Source organism: Fusarium proliferatum (assembly GCF_900067095.1).
Source record: "Fusarium proliferatum ET1 genome assembly, contig: FPRO_scaffold004, whole genome shotgun sequence".
In the NCBI taxonomy this organism is placed as follows: Eukaryota; Fungi; Ascomycota; class Sordariomycetes; order Hypocreales; family Nectriaceae; genus Fusarium; species Fusarium proliferatum.
In genome coordinates this window covers 1,253,892-1,271,629 of record NW_022194793.1, presented here as the reverse complement: position 1 = coordinate 1,271,629, position 17,738 = coordinate 1,253,892, and the positions used below count along the sequence as shown (strand labels likewise).

The window sequence follows — 17,738 nt, the reverse complement described above, 5'->3', positions numbered from 1 at the left end:
GTATTATTAATAGTGTAACAAGAGCAGGCCGAGTTCATCTGGCATCCACCCTGCGTCTTTTGTCGCTCTCATACCGCTCGTCATCGTGTTGCGTACTACGTTTACGACGCCGGTAATCATCTCTATCGTTTTCGCGTCGTGGCGAACGTGACCGTGACCGTGACCGTGACCGTGACCGTGATCCTCGTCGACTTTGTCCATCATCTCTTGATCGGTAAGAGTCCCTATCCCTATCTCTTCGATCTCGATGGCCATTGTCTCTTTCATTTCGGTCGTCTCTCTTGCGATCACCTAGAGGAATGGCATTGGCGCCGCCTGCGCTTCGTTCGTCACGGCGAAACCTATCATCGTCGGGTCTGAAACGCTCATCTTGCTCGAATCGTCCGCCGTCCCTCTTTCGGCCATCGCCGATATCTCCCCATCGGCCTGTGTCCTCGGTGCGCATGTCCCTGTACTTTGTTGCACCTTTGCGGCCCAGCTTAGCCATATCGCGACGCTGCAGGTATTCGGGAAGTGCCTCACGGTTCCGCACGTCGTCCTGGATACGACTGCCCATGATGTCTCGCTTATCCAGACCAGCTGCTTTCATCTCGTCCTGGTAGAATGCTCCCTTGTGTAGATAACGCTGCATGAATGACATTTTGCCCTTGCCCTCCTTTTCCTCTTTCTGTTGCGCCAGGAACGCCTCGTCTTCGGCTTGTCTTTCCTCCTCGGTCAGGTTACGTCGACGCTCAACTTCTGCAAGCTCCTTTTCGCGCTCTTCGATGATAGCGCGGGCGCGCTTCAGACGTTTGAGTTCGCGAACGCGCCAAGCTGCTTCTTCAGCCTCTGGATCTAGCCCGTCTGTTGTATCCACATCCGAGTCCTCGTTCTCATCGTCATCCCAGTGCTTTTTGCCTGCTGCGCGAGCGGCAAGATCCTTTTTTATTTGCTCTTCCACGAGCTCGTCGGCGGCTTTCTTGCGGGCCTCTTCTTCGGTCTGTCGTGCTTCTTCCTCTTCTTGCGCGGGGGTCTTGGCGTTTCCTCTTTGGTTTTTTGGTACGAATTTGGGCCGAATCATTAATCTTCGTGGCGCTTCATCCTCGCTGCTCTCTTCTTCGGATTCGCTTTCCTCCTCCTCATCCTCGTCTTCATCCTCTTCACTTTCTTCATCCTCCTCTGTCACGAAACCTTCCTCTGCAGCTAGGCGCTCGGCTTTTTCCTTAGCAAGTCTCCGTTCTTCGGCAGCTTCCGCTTCTTTCCTCCGAGCATTGAGGTCGACTTTTCCTAGGTTGCCTGATGAAATTTTGCCCGCGCTGGTCGCTTTCGGTGGAGGTGGAAGCGCTGGCTCATTAGACTCCTCGTTTTCGCTCGCGTCAGAATCTGAGTCAGATTCTACTCCTGTGGGCTTACCAGCGCGATAACGCGCTGGTTTCACCGGGTTTGCTGTCATTCGTTTGGGTGGCATTGTAATTGAACGCTGAGGATGAGGTTGAAGATGCGACGCATGCTTGTGACGTTCAAGGCTGGTAGTGAATAAATTAATGGGTCTAGCAAAGTGCGATAAGCTTATCGCATCAGCTACCCTGTATGGTCCCCATCTTGAGGACATAGCTGCTTTCAAGTATCTATAGCCTGTTTGAGTCATGAAAAGTGTTGATCTGATATCCCTTTCTCATTTATTTTAAAACATAGTATTATAGGCCTATAGGGTCATTCGGAAATATGCCGAGAGTTACTGTGTGCCGTCTACTATCGTATAGTTCTCGATCAAACAGGAATAACTAGATTTCGCAAGCCGAGCTAATCTAAAGACATAAACGATTGAACAAGGCTTTCTTTTACTTTATTATTATTATTATTATTATTATTATTATTATTATTATTATTATTCAAATTTTTTTAGGGGAGTATATATATTCATACACTGTGACATAAAGAATAGAGCCATGGCCATGTCTTGGATGTTACTGTACAACGTATTCTCGTATCTCTCAATATCCTGGTTTAGTGATAGTGGCCATGATGCGTATCATTCTACATGTGCCCTATATATGATTCAAACAATACTCCTTTTTGCCTAGTGTAATGTCGAGTCCTACCTCTTCTATAGTCTAATTATTGGCGCCCAACTTCTTCAAGACCCTTAACAAGGCCCTCAACTGTCCCTGGCAGAGTTTGGCAGTTGACCACAACACGGAAGAAGCTGCCCTTTGGACCAGGGGCATAATCAACCATGTAGCCTCTGAGGATCATCTTCTCGACCATAGTCTTGGTTCGGAGTGTGTTCTCCTCCTTGTTATCAGACAGATTTCTCCCGGGCGAGTAGTAGAAGCAAACTTGCAAACAAGGGGGGGGGTCTTGCGATACAAGCACAAAGTTGTCACTCTGTTTGAGGAGACTGGCAAGGTATTCAGCCTGCTCAAAGGCGTGGTCGATCTGGTTCTCAAAACCTGCAGCACCATAGTATATCCAGGCCAAAGCAAGCTTAAGGCTGTCACCGCGGCGACCGCACTGCAGGGTTAGATCCGCAAGATCCCAGATATCACCGCCATCGCTGGTATGGAACAAATAGCCCGCTGCGGTGCTGTTGGCCTTGTTGAATATGTTCATATCTGGTCCGAGGAGGAACGAGCATGTGACGGGAACGTTCATCATCTTATGAGGGTTCACTGTCAATGAATCGGCCAGATGGGCGCCATTGAGCTTATGCTTTTGTTTCGACGAAAAGATAGCAGGGCCTCCCCAGCTTGCATCGATATGCATCCAGAGGCCAAACTCCTTGCAAATTCTGGAAATCTCCTCAAACGGCTCATATGAGCCCATGACAGTGGTTCCAGCCGTCGAGTTCACATAAAGGGGTGTCTTGCCTTCATCCCTCGCACGGGCGACTAGCTCCCTCAGGGCATCCGGCCTCATGCACCCAAACTCATCCACAGGAACAGGCCAGACGCTGTTTGAACCCAGACCACAGATCATGGCACTCTTCTCAACCGAGTAATGCCCGTGCGCGCTTGTAAAAACGACGAAATCGTGGCTACCGTTGCCCGAAGCTCTACATTCTGGGAACAAGGTGTTCCGGGCAACGACCAGGGAAGTCAAGTTTGAGGCGCTTCCTCCCTGACAGGAGATACCCCCTGCTCTTGATCCGGTGAAACCAAACAAGTGTGCCAGAGTCTTTGCAGTAGTTTTTTCAATAATGGTGAGGGCGGGAGAAACTTGAAAGACATGGAGCTAGAGGGTGTTAAATGCTTATTACTGATAGTGCACAGGGGTTGGAACGTACATTGGTGTTTAGCACTGAAAGTATCATATCTGACACCACACCGACCTGATTTATCATGTATTAGAAAACGGATCAACCGATAAAGCCGGGATTACTGTGACATACTGCGTTCGTGCTTGCATACAGCTTATCAAGGAAGCCCTGATCCCAAGTATTGACACTGTTCTGAAGAACTTGCTGGATAGTCTCCAACAACCCCTCCTTACCTTGACCCGAATTTGGCAAGGAAAACTTGAGTCGCTGAGCAAGCTCTTGTGGTTTTTGAAAGTCTACCAGGACATTGTTCTTGACACCAGTTGAACTGGGGCGAAGATCCCCTGTGGCACGCTCTGCTGCGGCATCATCGGCAGCCTTGATGTAAGGGACAATGAGACCCTTCACAGCATCGATGAGCTGGTGGTGTAACGTCAGCGACCAATCAGCTCAGAGGGTGAGCTCGTGTCATGTCTCACATCGTTTACTTCTTCAGCCCTATGGAGGGTGGTTATGGAGGGGTTCCCATTGCGGCCGTTGGTTACAGTCATGACGGCTAATATCGGATGAGAAAAGTGAGAGATGGAAATATAAGTAACTTGGAGAAAATATAACTGTCGTTTAGTTAAGTACAATATGGGTCTAGAAAGTTGAGAAATGAGGCACAATGAGAGGAATAAAAGTAGAAATAAAAAAACAGCTCGTCATCCAAAGAACTTTGAGAGATGGGACACATCATTGATGGCAGCAATGGCTCAATGTCTCGTGACTTTCAATTATTTCTGCGAGGGATTTCCCGTCCGATCAACCGAGTCTTTCCCGAACATGTCAGAAAGTTCATTACTGAGCGGTAAAGTCCTACCAGTAAATACCAGCAACCGAGGCTTGAACAGGCACGACTTGATCATTTCTCGCCATCTTTTTGTTAGTGGCTGAACACCGAGGACAAGATTAGTAGACGAAGAGGGGGAAGGCCGGGAGCGATAAAAGTTTCAATTGCTCCTCGCTCCTCGTTCTCGCTTGCAGAGCCTTGTCATGAGGCTGGAGCTGGGGTTATTGTCAGCTCAACTGAAACGAGTTGGTCCAACTCAACCCTTGCTCAATTTCTTTTTTTCCTCAACCTCATCTTGCTTGACCTTGACCTTGGCAATAACCTTATCAGACTGTTAAATCGCGGTCCGTGATCGCATCATCAAGTACGTACATGTAGGGCACCAACGCCAGCTGCCCTTTTCATGTGAGACAATTGGCCCAAGAAAGAGAATAAAGTCTCAGATCTGTGTCTTGAACATGAAGGCCAGTAAGACACCACATTTTGGGCCAACCACCCACCAAAGGAACCACTACAATCTAACTGTGAAGCTGTACCTGACCGCAGGGGGGACGAATACTCACTAGTTGTATTTGCCTTGGATAAAAAGAGAGGCATTGTCTAACAAACTTGTGGCCAAGAGAGGAGAGGACTCGAACGATGGCTCGAGCCCTCCAAGGGTAGGCTTCAACGCCTCTACAAAACACACTCGACGTACCTACCTAGTCTTCCCGCCTGATATTGATGATAGGCAGGCACTCCGTACATGCATACTCATATCTCGGTCTTGTCTGTGCGCGGAAGTCAATTTACGAGCGACGGAGAACCTGGTCATGAAACGAGAAGAGATGAGATGTAGTGTGGTGAGCCTGTTTAGTTCACCAGTGCGTGGGGGAGGGATGGGATGTGACCGTGACTGTGCTTTCAGAAATACATATCCGTACATAATAACGTAGACATTGAAGAGTGAAGACCAAAAAGGCAGGCCGGAATTTCATCTGGCAAGGTTTTCGCAATCACTGTCACATCGCTTATATCAAAGGTTGACAGACAGACAGAACGACATGCATCCAATCTGATCTGAGCGATGTTGAGCAACACCAAGCAAATCTGCGAAGACCGATAACGGATGGAGTGGCAGCCACAGATACATAGTCTGTCGTCTGTCTGCATTGCGCATGTTGACGCTCATGCTTTATTCTTATTCCCATGAGCACTAATAATCCCCACTCTTAGCTGTGATGAGCTTGAGCTTTGACCTGACTTCTCTTGTCACTTGCATTTGCATCTGCATCTGAGTTTACATATTATCCACCCCGATTGCGACTCTGAACACGCAAGTTTGAAGGTTCTGGGTGAGGAAATATCCCTGTCGATCAACTGTCCGCCCCGTCCTTGTCCTCCAGGCTTCAGCTTTCTCCCTACCTGACTTATACCAGTAACGAAAGCTCTGGGCGATAAGTTATTAATAAAAGTTTAAAACCCGCCGCCCGTCTCCGTTTTCAAGTCTCCCCACATTTTCGCCGTTGGGATCTGGCCAAAGCCTAAGGAGATACCTAACCTTGTGCTTGGCTACTGATTTTATTTATTCAAAAGCTTATTGACACCTGCAACATTCATTGGATGATCGAGTCCGTAGCTCGCCTGCAAGCTGGCTGACGCGTTGGGATGATGGAAGGGGAGGGGGCTCCGAGACGGAGTGAAGAACTGATGAATGCCCCTAATCTTGATGTCTTGTCTTTGTATTATTACTATACTTGTCTCATCACATCGCGCAAGCATACCAGCTTCCCGGGATGGCCAAGGCCAAGGCGAAGGCGATGGTGTGCTGGTGGCGGTCGTGATAGTGAAGGCCCTCAGTCGCTTATATGCAGATCATGAACAGTTTCGTACCTTGCATGTGAAAAAGATGTGCAGGCACAAGAACAAACCAGTGCCCAATGTTCATAGCATCAATTACTTGCTGATGCCCAAAATCAACCTTGTACACATCTTTTTATGCATCTTTGCCTATTTTTTTACCTTTTACCCCTGCGCCGGCCAACGCCACAAACGTCTTCATCCCTGTCGTGCCCCATCTGCCCTGTTCCCCCGGGCGCTATCCAGCTCTTAGTACTCTGTAGCCCGTATCGCACCGAACGAAGAGCTCAACTCAACGCGGCACCTTCAGCCGTTTTTCCGCACCAAGAACAAGGGGCATCCGGCCATGGTTGGTATCTTTTGAGAGGAGAAAGAAAAAAGCAAAAGAGGCAAGAGACGTACGTGGGAGAAGGGAAAAAAAAAGCAAACTTTTCCTCGTCACTTTCACCTTTTCACTTCCCTTTGTTTCCTCTAGTTATCCTGTCATTCATTCCCTTTACCGTCCATACAGTCCTATATCGTGGCTATCACAGCAGACAACCTCCCATTGACTCTACCTAGAGGAAACAAGTAACAAGACGAGCAGAACCAGGCTCCCAAGGGACGACAAAAGGGAGCAGCACCTGTTTCTCTCTAGACTACCTACCTATCATCTATCATCCAATTCAACCACCATTCGTCATATTTCTCACCCTGGACTCGGCTGTCTCAGAACAAAAGAAAAAAAAAGCCCCTCTTTCATCCATTCACTCACTCAATCACTCGCCCTAAAGGGAACTGCCGGCTGAGCCCTCAGCATTACAAATTATCATCATCTGTCCAGAAACTCGGACCCCCAAGAAGCGTCACATCACATCACATTGCATTACGTTACAGCATCGATCATCACCTCCATATTATAATACAAACACATACGCTCACGCTCACGCTCACGCACACACCTTGCACCCGATTGCGACGAGACACGACTAGAACGATCGAAACGATATCATACCTGACTCGACTCGAAAGACAATAGAACTCGGCTCCAACAATACAACTAACTCCGCTACACCAAAAGGCCTTGGCAACTCGACCGCACCTAGAATCATTCTAGAATTTCTTGTCATCCGATCCACAAGCGGCGCGTTTCGGTGCCTATTGCTATCGCCTAACAGCTCCCGCTTGGGCTATCAACAGTACGAGCACACTGCAAACAACTCCTTTTTCTTTAACGACCACTTTCGCTTCATAAACGATTCAGCGCAGCCTCCGACATGACGGCTCCGACACAGACACCTGTTCCCATATCTATCACGATCTGCGGCGACGGCGGATGCGGAAAGTCCTCCATTACACTGCGCCTAGTTCGCTCGCAATGGACTTCAGACTATGACCCGACTATTGAGGACTCATATAGCGTGACGCGCCGCATCGATGGTGTTACTTACCACCTATCTCTTACCGACACAGCTGGCCAGGAGGAGTACCGCGGCATGTGGGCTTCCTCAAACCTCGGCGCCGATGCTTTTCTCCTAGTCTACGATATCACATCCAAGGACTCCCTGGATGCCCTGCAGCATTTTAATGAACTTATCGATATGGAGGCAGAAACTCGTCTTGACAATGCCGATCGCGCACGCCGTGCTGGTCTGCGCTCAGGTCACGATACGCGCTCCCGCACCATCCCTCCTGTCAAGCTCGTAGCCGGCAACAAGTGCGATCTGCAAGAGAGCAGACAAGTCCCTGCAGCTCAGGGTCTTGAATGGGCCCGAAAGCGCGGCTGTGGATTCATGGAGACGAGTGCGCGCCTAGAAGTCAACATCGAAGAGACGTTTGCATTGGTTGTGCGCCGGGTGGTTGAGGCTCGACGACTTGCTGATACAGGTCCGGACGCAGCAGAGTTTAATGCCCGCGGTATGACGAAACCGCTGACGCCTCTCCCGACCGATAGCGACACCGAGAAGCGCGCGGTTGGAGTGCGAGGACCGAATCTTCAGGGCGACAGAGTGGGAGGGAAGAAGGATAACGGTTTTTGGAAGAGCCTGCGATGCTGGTGAAGTCGGGCAAGGGCATTGTGAGAACAGGATAAGCAAAATGCTGGGAGAGTTTGTGTGGGTTTGTTGGGAGGAATATTTCACAGGGCTTCAAAATCATCATATACCAGGGTTATTTCGGCGTCTTGGCGAAGGACTTGGACTTTTTATCTTTCTTTTATCGTTTTACAGAGGACGCGTTTGTTCTGGGGAAAGGATGTCTTCCGTCATCTGACATCATGGAGTTACGCCTGCGCGCTATTGTCTTGGGTCTAACACCGCCGGGACTTGATACTGTTTTACCTTTACCACTTGTTTGCTGCTTGGTGCGCTGTTGAATTCTGCTTGTAAACGGAGGGCAACCAGGACACTGGCCTGGAGACGAGTCTCATCGAAACCAGATGCTGAGCCGGTTGATGCTCTTTCATGTAGGATATCCGATGATGGTGCCTGAGGTAGTTTGTTTTCCAGAGAAGAAGCATCAAATATGGTCAGTAAATGCTCTATAAGCCAGAACTATCGAGAATGACAGGGAGGCTATAAAGCGTGGCTTTCCATAATCACGGAAAATGCACCAAACCAGCATACGCGTTGCGAATAGCCGCCCAAGCCGATACGTTAAAATCAATCAGGAGGTTTATTGTCTGTAGCTGCCTGTTAGATGCGAATGCTTACAAACCCAGCTCTTCCTCTTGAGCAAATATGAGAGAAAATGTGTCACCGATAATCACATCTGCATTGCCATAGACGCCGGGCCTCTATGTCTAGAAGCGTCTTCTTACCCTCTAGCCACTTCGTCATGCCTCATCAATCCACTTCCTGTAATCAGCGTACTCCAGAGTAGTTTTCTTGCCCTGGTAGCGTGTGACCTTGAGGTCCAAGTCTTTCCAGCGTCCTCGGCTACCAGTCCACCCCGCCTTGCGGATGAGACTGAAGAGTGTTTCTTCTTTAGTCCATCCCTGCTCGGAGGCTACGTCTGGGAGGTACGTTGAGCCATAACGGCGGCCACGATCGTAGAATGAGAGTCGAATGCCGTGAACGCCAATTTCCCAGTCGAAAATGTCATCGACTTCTTCAAAATCGGTCAGGAGTGTGACTGCGACTTGGAGCGTAGGCAATTCGGACTTTCTAATTGGGGAGAAGCGAGTGTCTTGAAGGGCAGAGATAAGGGCATATTCCGGGATACCCTCAGCTAGATCTTGAGCTTCAAATGTGCCGATACAACCGCGGAGCACGGGCTCGCCATCCTCCATCGTATTCCATGTCACGAATAGAGGGGCAGATGTTGGGGGAATAGGAAGAGAAGAGGTACTCGTGGCAGGTGTGGAAGCACCTAGCGAGGTCGAAGAGGAAGAAGACGAAGTGCTAGCATCAGGGATCGCCAGATGTCGAAGACTGGGATCGTCTAGGGTCTTTGGAGCAACAGGCTCTGAATCTGAGGCGGAGGCTGAAGATTCTTGAATCTCTTCCAAAGTCAGAGCTTTCCGATGGGTGAGGTGAGCTTCTAGCGCCTCAAAGCATAGTAGGCAGTGATCTCTGGTAGCCATCGGGGAGTAGAGTGGACGATAGAGCTGCTGAGAAAGGTCAGGAGGCTTATCAGAGATAAGGCGACTGAGAAGAGAGAGGGTAGTAGAAGCGGTGAGTGAGTATGCCTCCCAGCAACAGCATGGACGATACGATCTTGTCAGACGCAGAGGTAACTAAAAGGCACGCGGAAGAGCGAGAACGAGAGTAAGAGTCATAGGAGAGGTTGGAGAGCGAAGGAGAGTAGGCGACCGTGAAATGGAGAGATGTACCGGATGGAGGGGTAGTTCTGTTGATGGTTCAGTGGGACCTGGCTGAACTTTACTGGACGCAGTAATCAACAGAGCTAAACGACCAATACAATTCGGCCAACAGCGCCATGAGGAGGGGTTTGGGACACTAGGTACCTACGTAGGGTTGGGCTTCGAATCTGTAAAGCCCGAGCTGCCAAATGAAGCTTAAGCTTTCCCAGTGCTTCCATTCCCTCAAGCTTCTTTCTAAGGTTTCTTGGAGGTGCAAGCTTCCATTCCATGCTATAACTAGGTACCTACTCATTGGATTCCCCCACGGATTCCACAGCGGCCCCGCTACAAGTCACCCTCTGTCGCCCAACCGGCATTGGATCCATGGCAGGGATAGGTAAGCTAGGGATGAAATATGAAATCAGTCAAAAGAGATAAAGTTGACGAGATCCGAAGCGACATACCATTTTATGCCATTAGGGAACTTGGCAAGGCTTCGCTTGTAACCTGATACCGATCCGAGTATCACTTTGTTACCGGATGGGCAGATACCGCTAGTTTGATCGTCACCCCGGAGTTACAGACTCCGGGTAATGTTTCAGTTACGACTATGGAGTGAGGATGATTCATCTCAAATGCCGATTGAGTTGTAATATTCAAACAGGATCTGATATCGTTGCCAGGTTACGGCTCTATTCATGTGCACGCTTCTTCGAAGTTCCGAGCAGATCTACGTTTGACTCCCTTGGCAGAACACCTCAAACACGTCTCGGAACCGTCTCGAGTTTTGCAACCCCATAAACACTTACGCAAGCTCATGGCAATGAGAAGTTGTATGCTGACTGTTTGTATAAGTAGTGCCGTCCATTCTCGCCAAGTGAAGAAGTCCTCATGCTGTGCATCCCACAATAGTCGTTGTTTACCACTCTTCACTACACTCTTTCAAGTTTCTTCTCGTCGCAGGCCGACATCTTAATTATTGTTCCCACCAAAGCCCATTTGCAACTCATACCAGTCAAGATGCGTTTCTCTATCTTCACCTTGGTCGCTCTTGTCTCGGCTTCTTCAGCTTCACTTGGTAAGTAAACGGCTGCCTTCCGAGGAAACATTACTGTTGGCTGACTATCACCAGTCCGCCGAGTCGATGTCAATGTTCCGGCCATGACAAACGCAGATGGAGTCGTTGTGCCATTCGACACAGCCGGTGTCGTCCAGCCCGCCAAGAAGCGAGATCTCGAGCAGAAGAAGAGAGACCTTGCCCAGCGGAAGCGACACATCTCTCGCAAGAGACGCGCAGTTTCTCAGGAGAAGCAGCAGCAGAAACAATGATTAGAGAAACTGCAGAGTTGGAACCCATAATGAAGCCACGGACGGATGCCTCTTTGAAGCAGAAGTCCGGGAGCTGAGGAAACAGACAAATGACAACAATAATTGCAGTGCTTGGACTTGGCTTGTACAGAATAGGAGACAAGGTGCGAGAGCTGGGAGCACCGCTCACGTCGCAAGGCTGGGCCTTTTGTGGAATTATAATTATAATCATCATCATGGTCCTTTTTCAGAGTGCATGTTCTTTAAACCCAGTCATCCCGAAAAGGTTCTGCCTAGGCTAGGTAGCCAGCCTTGACTTTCGCGCATGATGATCATGTGAAGTATGGCATTACCAAGAGGATCCTTCCCATGTATTTTGTTAACGTTCTCCAATTTCGCTACCACGGACCCTGCTCATAGGAGCTGTCAGCATCAGACAAGTCACCAGTGCGAGGGTTTCAGTGCGAGCTACAGAATCCTGTCATAATCTTTTCTATGGATCAACTAGGTTGGGTGGGGACCATGGTAATCCGCAATGGATACCAAAATAGTTGAAATATTTCATGCTTGAATGTTGAAGGCAGAAGTGAAGGGTTTGCCAATTCCTGAAGCGTAGGGATCCTGTTTACTCAGCTGGAAAGGCAAACGAACGTCTAGAGATAGGTAGACAATGACTTTTGTTACTTACTATTCTGCTCAGACCTTCAGTATCTATCAAGCTGTAACTATGCAGTGACCGACACCCTGATCAACCTTGTGGAGCCTTGAAAACTCGGTGCAACCACCATGTCACTACAGACACACTCTTTATTTCGGTAGGTAGGTAGCATGCTAGTTACCATGTGAGTCTACAAGATCCCATAGATTGGCTGTTGGGAGTCAGTCACCTTGTGGCCAAATGGCCGAAGCCGTGTCTGGGTTTGTTCTTCAATCACCATAAGAAACCTTGTTGTTGGTAGAGGATCGAGGCGCAGTTTCAAAACGAGGGCAGCCAAGGTGATGTTCCTAGATTTTGACGACATCAACCGAGAAAGGAATCTATTCTCGGTAGCCCATGATCTCACTCCTGCGGGCTACGGACTAACGAAACCTAGTCTAAGCAGCGGAGACAGTTCAACTCCGTTCCGTTCTTATGTTGACCGACAAATAACAATCCATAACTAGTACTCAGCAACATCAGACCAACCTCCTGTCTTGTCTAGGTACCTAGGTAGGTTCCTTTCGGCCCCCACTCGTCGCACCTTGGAGCTACAGTACCGCCACTCTCTGCTCTGCTCTGTTCTGCTCTGCTTCTCAAATCAAACCCTGGCGCCTGAATGCAGTCGACTATGCAGATGTGGCACTGCTCCAAGCGGGCTCCAACGGTGGAATTCCTTCTGACGTCTGAGCAAGATCGATCGTAATTTATTAGTTGCTTGTTGTTCGACCGTCTTTTTGTGCAAGTACTTCATGTTTCTATTTACAGGGCTGAATGAGTGGAGTTGTTCATCCTAATTAGCTTGGCTTTTCCCGCCGATGAAACCCAAAGTCAGCCTTGCCGCTTTCGAGAACATGGACCTGAATGAGATGAGATGAGATGAGATGAGGTGAATGTCAAAAATGCCTCTTCCACAAATCATGGGCGTGCTGCGCAGCCTCGCGCTTAACTATGGCGCCCATATGGAACAGATCCTTTCATCAAACCAATGCCCTAGGGGCCGTTGAGTTTTGCCTAGGTAGCTGTTCGCCCGTTTTGATGGCTTGAGGCTGACAAGCCCAGCTGAGTTGAGTCCGAGACTGTCCAATTCCCCTCAAACTAAACTAAATTGAAGACTCTGACAATCAACTCGCAAAGAGTCCGAAACCACTGAATGCCTCTTCCATTTCATCCTACTAACCCAGCAAATTACTAGCCCTGACTTGGGGGTCGCAAAGTCCCTCGACCTCTGAGCTGTCACCGTTCTCACTCCGTCAGCAAAGCTCTACCTACAACAGCACTCTCAGCCGCAGCCCTCCATCAGCACTAAGCCCAATTCCAGTTGAGCAACCCCAGTGTGAACTGCACAATAGTGGAGGCGGTGGCTCATTATCCCTGACCTGGCGCCATGAATATCGAAGAGGGCTGAGTTGAGTTGCGGGGACATGGGAGACTAGACAGTTGTAGGCGGCATTGCCCGCCGAAGAGGTTGTTCAATAAATAAATAAGAGGCTGACCCTCTTGGGAGGTGGATGTTCGCTGACGCCTGAATGATCCTTTAACGGCTAAGAACCCTGGATGCTCCAAGAACAAGACGCACGCTGGCCGACGGCGACCTGAAGAGCATTCTTACGATTACACGTTGATGACAATAGAACTTCTGTATGAGAAACGACCAGCCAGTACCAACCACCATTGAGTAGGAATACTCTGGAAGAGACGGATAACTACGCTGTCGAGCCAACTGCTGAGCTTCGAAATCACCGCAGCGTAAGAGCACAAAGAACAAGACACCCTCACGATGCTCATCAGTGGAAACCATCGTGCTCAGGCACAATTCGATCGGGCAAAATGGCGCCCAATGGTTATGATCCCTACCTGGGTTCTTCAGCTGGGCTTGTCTATGTCTATGATGGGACTTTTCGCCTATAGATTGGGCAACAGCATGAAGGTGAATAAGGACAGCGACAAGAAGAACGACGATCCAACTATTGAGATTGTGTAAGTCTAGAAAAAGACAACGCCTGATCCGATACAGCAGCTTTGCTGACTGTGAATAGGTGGGAGGCTACAAATGTAGCTCTATGGTTCGTTGCATCTCTATGCAGTTTCGTCGAAATCGCCAAATACTTCGCAGAGGCATTGACTCCATGGACCATGCTATTCACACATGTCATAAAGTTGACCTGCGCCATCGCCACTCTCGCGCTTGATATAGTTGTCTACACCGAGAAGCACGACAAGCACTACTCCCTCGTCGGTCTTGGCTTAGACTGCGCTTTTATGTAAATTCCCGGTGTCTAGCTTGAACACGAACTGTACTGACTGGTGGTACTTTAGCATCACCTCGCTCGTCCTGGTCTTCTACTCCGTCCGAAGATACCGTCGCCTTTCTGCTTACGACGATTACACACACCCGGTCAATGTCAAGCCTTATGGTTTCAACGACGACCTTGAGCGTGATACTTCATACGCTCGACAGTCTTCCGACAAGCGCTTTTCTTCAGCATCGTCACGAGCTAGCATCATCTCAAAGCGTGAATCTGTCGAGATGGGCACTGTCCAGCGAACACCAAGCGTCTATTCACACAAGCGTGACACTCAATTCGACGACTATGTAGCACGTCGCGGCTCCGCCACCAAAGAACGCATCGGCAGCGGAGACTTTAGTTACGCTGGAGCTCAGGGCGAGGCCCAAGACTCTGGAGCAACACTCACACCAACTCGCCCCAGGGGCGCCAGCAGCGGCCGAGCAGCGAGCTGGACGAGCGACCGAGGTCTCGTAGCTGTACCAGAGGAGGAGGACGACACAGTAGCTGGGAAGGAATCCAAGGCAGAAAAGGAAACGAAGGATCGCGAGGCCCTTTTGGGCAACACTCCTCGCGAGAGCATTGATGGCATAGTTGTTCCACAAGAAGCTGACATTTCGGAGCCCAGGTGGCAGCGCGAACAGTAAAAAAGGGAGGGAATGAGAGGGCTCCATTGGTAAGGAGAGACTTGTGAGACTTATACGAGAAGAAGACTATTTGGTCCCAATCTCCACGACTGTATATACCCACGGGAGAATTGGCGTTTTCGGGGTGTTGAAGTAGCATTAAAGGTTGACTGTTTCGTGATACTTTACAATGATAGATGCAAATGTTTGTTCCAAACTTAGGTGCGAGAGAACAGTTTTTCTCACCAAGTGAGGCCACCGTTCTAGGTAGCCTTTTGAGAAGGTGTCGCTAAGTGAAGACAGGTTTCACATAGACCTGCTGGCTGGTTATCTAGATGGAAGTCAACAGTGTGTGAAAACAAGATCGATGCTGCGATGGTGGCCCGCTAGTTTGTACATAATCTGGACTTGCAAATCTGTATCTGGTCATCCCTTCGAAATAAGAAAGCTTGGCAGTTTCATAGAGGTGGCCCAGGCACAGGGCCAGATGAGACATTGCACGTACAACTTGTAAATCACGAGCTGTGGGAAGAGCTGATTACCACAACTTCGTCAACGATTCTATGTACATATTCATCGTCTATAAAGCTCCGCATGAAGCGTTGCCATCTCGATCCCCAACTATAACAATACAAAGGAAGTTGAAGCGAGATACCATTCTAAAAATCTCCCATTTACTTACCCTCATCTATGCCATCATGTAGTGACTCGACAACAGGTCTCTCTTTCTACAGCGTGGGTGTTTAAACAATATAATTATAATACTGTTCATCATTTGGCTTCACCCCAATTCCATGCATTCTATCCTGCAGTTCTCGTGTAAGATACCCAATGGGCTGTTGATGGTCAATTTCTTGAATGCGCGGGCAAAGCATGCAGCCAAATCTCTGTATCATCACCTCACCATTGAATCAGGGTGTGATTCATCTTAGATGAGAACTCGGCTCCTTCTGAATTTTCCACTGCCGTAGATTACTTTCAAGTGTCTTATATCTTGGTCACCTTTCGAAAGCGGCAAACTCGTTCTGAGTTGGATCCTAATGCTTCTTCATGGCAGTCTGCATAAACTCTATGGTCCCATTTTGAGACCTCCGATGTGCTATCAGTTCCTCCTAGATAGCATATGGTTTCTTACGGATTATACGCACAATTGTAGTCATGCTCGCTACACATGTACTTTTACCTTCTTTTAGGCATGCATACTTGGGCGAGTTTCGTCATACGAAGGATTAAAGACAAAAGACATGGAGGCTCAAGTAACAAGAGTCACAAAGAGAAGTTATATCTAACAGAGGGGCTTTTGAAATGGCGAGACGGTTAGTAGTAGGTACAGAGTATCCTTCTGCAGGTTTGCAAGGAAAACAATAGGGAAGGGGAAATCGCTTTAATCACAATGACTTCGGTAGAAGAGTACTATATAAACGGACAACACCATCCTCAAATAGTAAATCCATTCAATACACAAAGGAAATAAACCTCTGATTCCTTTTCTTTGTCTCTCTAATTTCTTGTTGAGATTGCTTAACAAGTGCCCTAGGTGGGGAATGATCGGCCGATGAGCGCCGGGTTCACGGGTGTGCCTTGCATTAGACTGATGAGTTAGCGCAAAGTGAACTGAGGAGGGGAGTTTTTATGGAAATGGTGACAATTTCCATTGTATTACTTTCTAATACTAAAAGTGACTCACCTTTGGGCTCAACTTCCAAGTCAAGTTGATGCATGCTCGATACACTCTAGTATCGTCTATCTCCTCAGAGGTTTCTCCTTAATCCAGAACGCCAACAAAAATGATACCGCAAGGTAAACAGAAATCAAGGCAAGTGATGAAATCCCTGCGATTTGGTAACTCGACCGAACCTGATCTGCCAAATGAGGCGGTAGTTCTTTGATATAGTCAAGACTCTGACGAACTTTCTCTTCGATCTTACGCGCTTCTTCCCCGTCGGGGAGCCGAGCTGCCAACTGTATTCGAAGAACTTGCTGAAGTACAGCAGATCCAGTACTGATGCCTATACTAGCCCCGAGGGACCGGAAGAGATACGAGCACGCCACAACGACAGCAGTGTCTTCAGCTGCAGCATTTGCGAGCAGACCAATAAGCGTTGTCACAAACGCTAAACACTATTAGCAAGGTAGATCCCACAGCATACCAACAATAGCTTTTATCATACCACAACCGGCTCCGAATGACATAATAGTAAGACCAATAGTCTCTCCAGCGGTTGAACGGAGCCGGACGAACATGCCCATGGGGATGACTGAAACGAGGATGAGTGCGTAAGCCGATAATGTTATGGCGTAGAACTTTTCTGTTCTTTTGATCATCCAGCCACCTAGAAGTGAACCTGCGACACCTGCAACCGTGCCTGGGACAAGCAAGGAACCACTCTGAGTAGCACCTAGGCCCTGAACAGCTTGAAAGACGAGAGGTAGAAAGAAGATGGTTGATGTCTGTCCCGCCCCCGAGAAGAAACCCACCCCATAGCAGGCGAATAAGCTACGATCAAATATTATGTGACCAAGCGCAAATGGATGAGAAGCCACGTTAATTTCGATCAGAAGAAATAAGCCAAACAGAACTGGAGTCGAAGATAGAGCGACGACAGTCATGATATGTGACCACCCGAGGTTAGAGCCAGAATCCAGACCAAGGAGGAGAGCAACTACAGCCGCCACGAGAGTAAAAGCACCGAGAAAGTCAACCTTGCGGACCTTGGTAAGCCAGTGGTCGGGTTCAACAGGTGGAACATCGAGGACGATATAGACGGCCACGAAAGCAAGGAAGCACAGCGGGACTTGACCAAGAAACGACCTAAAAGGAGCGATTAGATGTGTCTGATTCAGCATGCTCCGCCAGACTCACCATCGCCAGCCCACTGAATCAGCCAAAATCCCTCCAAGGGGAGCTCCAGTAACAGTCCCGGCGAAGAAGAGAATACTGATCTTGCCTTGCCACACACCACGATCCTTGAGCGGCACGAGATCACTCAGAAGGATGGCGACAACAGAGTTCATGCCTCCCCCCCCCCCCCCGTATACCACGCCACGCTCGCGCACGCACACTACGTGTGCCGATATCCTGGGCAACGGCCGACGAACCCGACGACGACGACCGTACGACGAAAACGA

The 17,738-nt window shown here is 48.9% G+C and overlaps 7 protein-coding genes across 7 annotated transcripts in view; 3 read left to right on the top strand and 4 right to left on the bottom strand.

The window, feature by feature from the left end:
* Positions 1-34: 34 nt before the first annotated feature.
* FPRO_04594 (uncharacterized protein) lies at positions 35-1,447 on the bottom strand (the record flags this gene model as incomplete). Its single annotated transcript, XM_031230121.1, has 2 exons — positions 35-152; positions 177-1,447. 2 exons carry the CDS (start codon positions 1,445-1,447, stop codon positions 35-37), a joined length of 1,389 nt encoding a protein of 462 aa, XP_031080290.1.
* Positions 1,448-2,097: 650 nt separating this feature from the next.
* FPRO_04593 (uncharacterized protein) lies at positions 2,098-3,789 on the bottom strand (the record flags this gene model as incomplete). The annotated part of the gene is made up of 4 exons (XM_031230120.1): positions 2,098-3,213; positions 3,266-3,310; positions 3,371-3,658; positions 3,718-3,789. The coding sequence occupies 4 exons, from the start codon at positions 3,787-3,789 to the stop codon at positions 2,098-2,100; spliced, it is 1,521 nt and encodes a 506-aa protein (XP_031080289.1).
* A 3,376-nt stretch (positions 3,790-7,165) lies between these two features.
* Positions 7,166-7,948, top strand: FPRO_04592 (uncharacterized protein; the record flags this gene model as incomplete). Its single annotated transcript, XM_031230119.1, has 1 exon — positions 7,166-7,948. One exon carries the CDS (start codon positions 7,166-7,168, stop codon positions 7,946-7,948), a length of 783 nt encoding a protein of 260 aa, XP_031080288.1.
* Positions 7,949-8,721: 773 nt separating this feature from the next.
* On the bottom strand, positions 8,722-9,471 carry FPRO_04591 (uncharacterized protein; the record flags this gene model as incomplete). Its single annotated transcript, XM_031230118.1, has 1 exon — positions 8,722-9,471. The coding sequence occupies one exon, from the start codon at positions 9,469-9,471 to the stop codon at positions 8,722-8,724; it is 750 nt and encodes a 249-aa protein (XP_031080287.1).
* Positions 9,472-10,710: 1,239 nt separating this feature from the next.
* Positions 10,711-11,019, top strand: FPRO_04590 (uncharacterized protein; the record flags this gene model as incomplete). The annotated part of the gene is made up of 2 exons (XM_031230117.1): positions 10,711-10,768; positions 10,823-11,019. 2 exons carry the CDS (start codon positions 10,711-10,713, stop codon positions 11,017-11,019), a joined length of 255 nt encoding a protein of 84 aa, XP_031080286.1.
* Positions 11,020-13,475: 2,456 nt separating this feature from the next.
* Positions 13,476-14,630, top strand: FPRO_04589 (uncharacterized protein; the record flags this gene model as incomplete). Its single annotated transcript, XM_031230115.1, has 3 exons — positions 13,476-13,675; positions 13,735-13,959; positions 14,015-14,630. 3 exons carry the CDS (start codon positions 13,476-13,478, stop codon positions 14,628-14,630), a joined length of 1,041 nt encoding a protein of 346 aa, XP_031080285.1.
* A 1,722-nt stretch (positions 14,631-16,352) lies between these two features.
* Positions 16,353-17,738, bottom strand: part of FPRO_04588 (uncharacterized protein) — a gene marked incomplete at both ends in the record, with an annotated part of 2,031 nt that continues 645 nt past the window's right edge. Inside the window, 3 exons of the mRNA XM_031230114.1 lie at positions 16,353-16,723; positions 16,781-17,421; positions 17,473-17,636. Coding sequence (XP_031080284.1) covers positions 16,353-16,723; positions 16,781-17,421; positions 17,473-17,636 — 1,176 coding nt within the window. The remainder of the gene's footprint in view (positions 16,724-16,780; positions 17,422-17,472; positions 17,637-17,738) is intronic.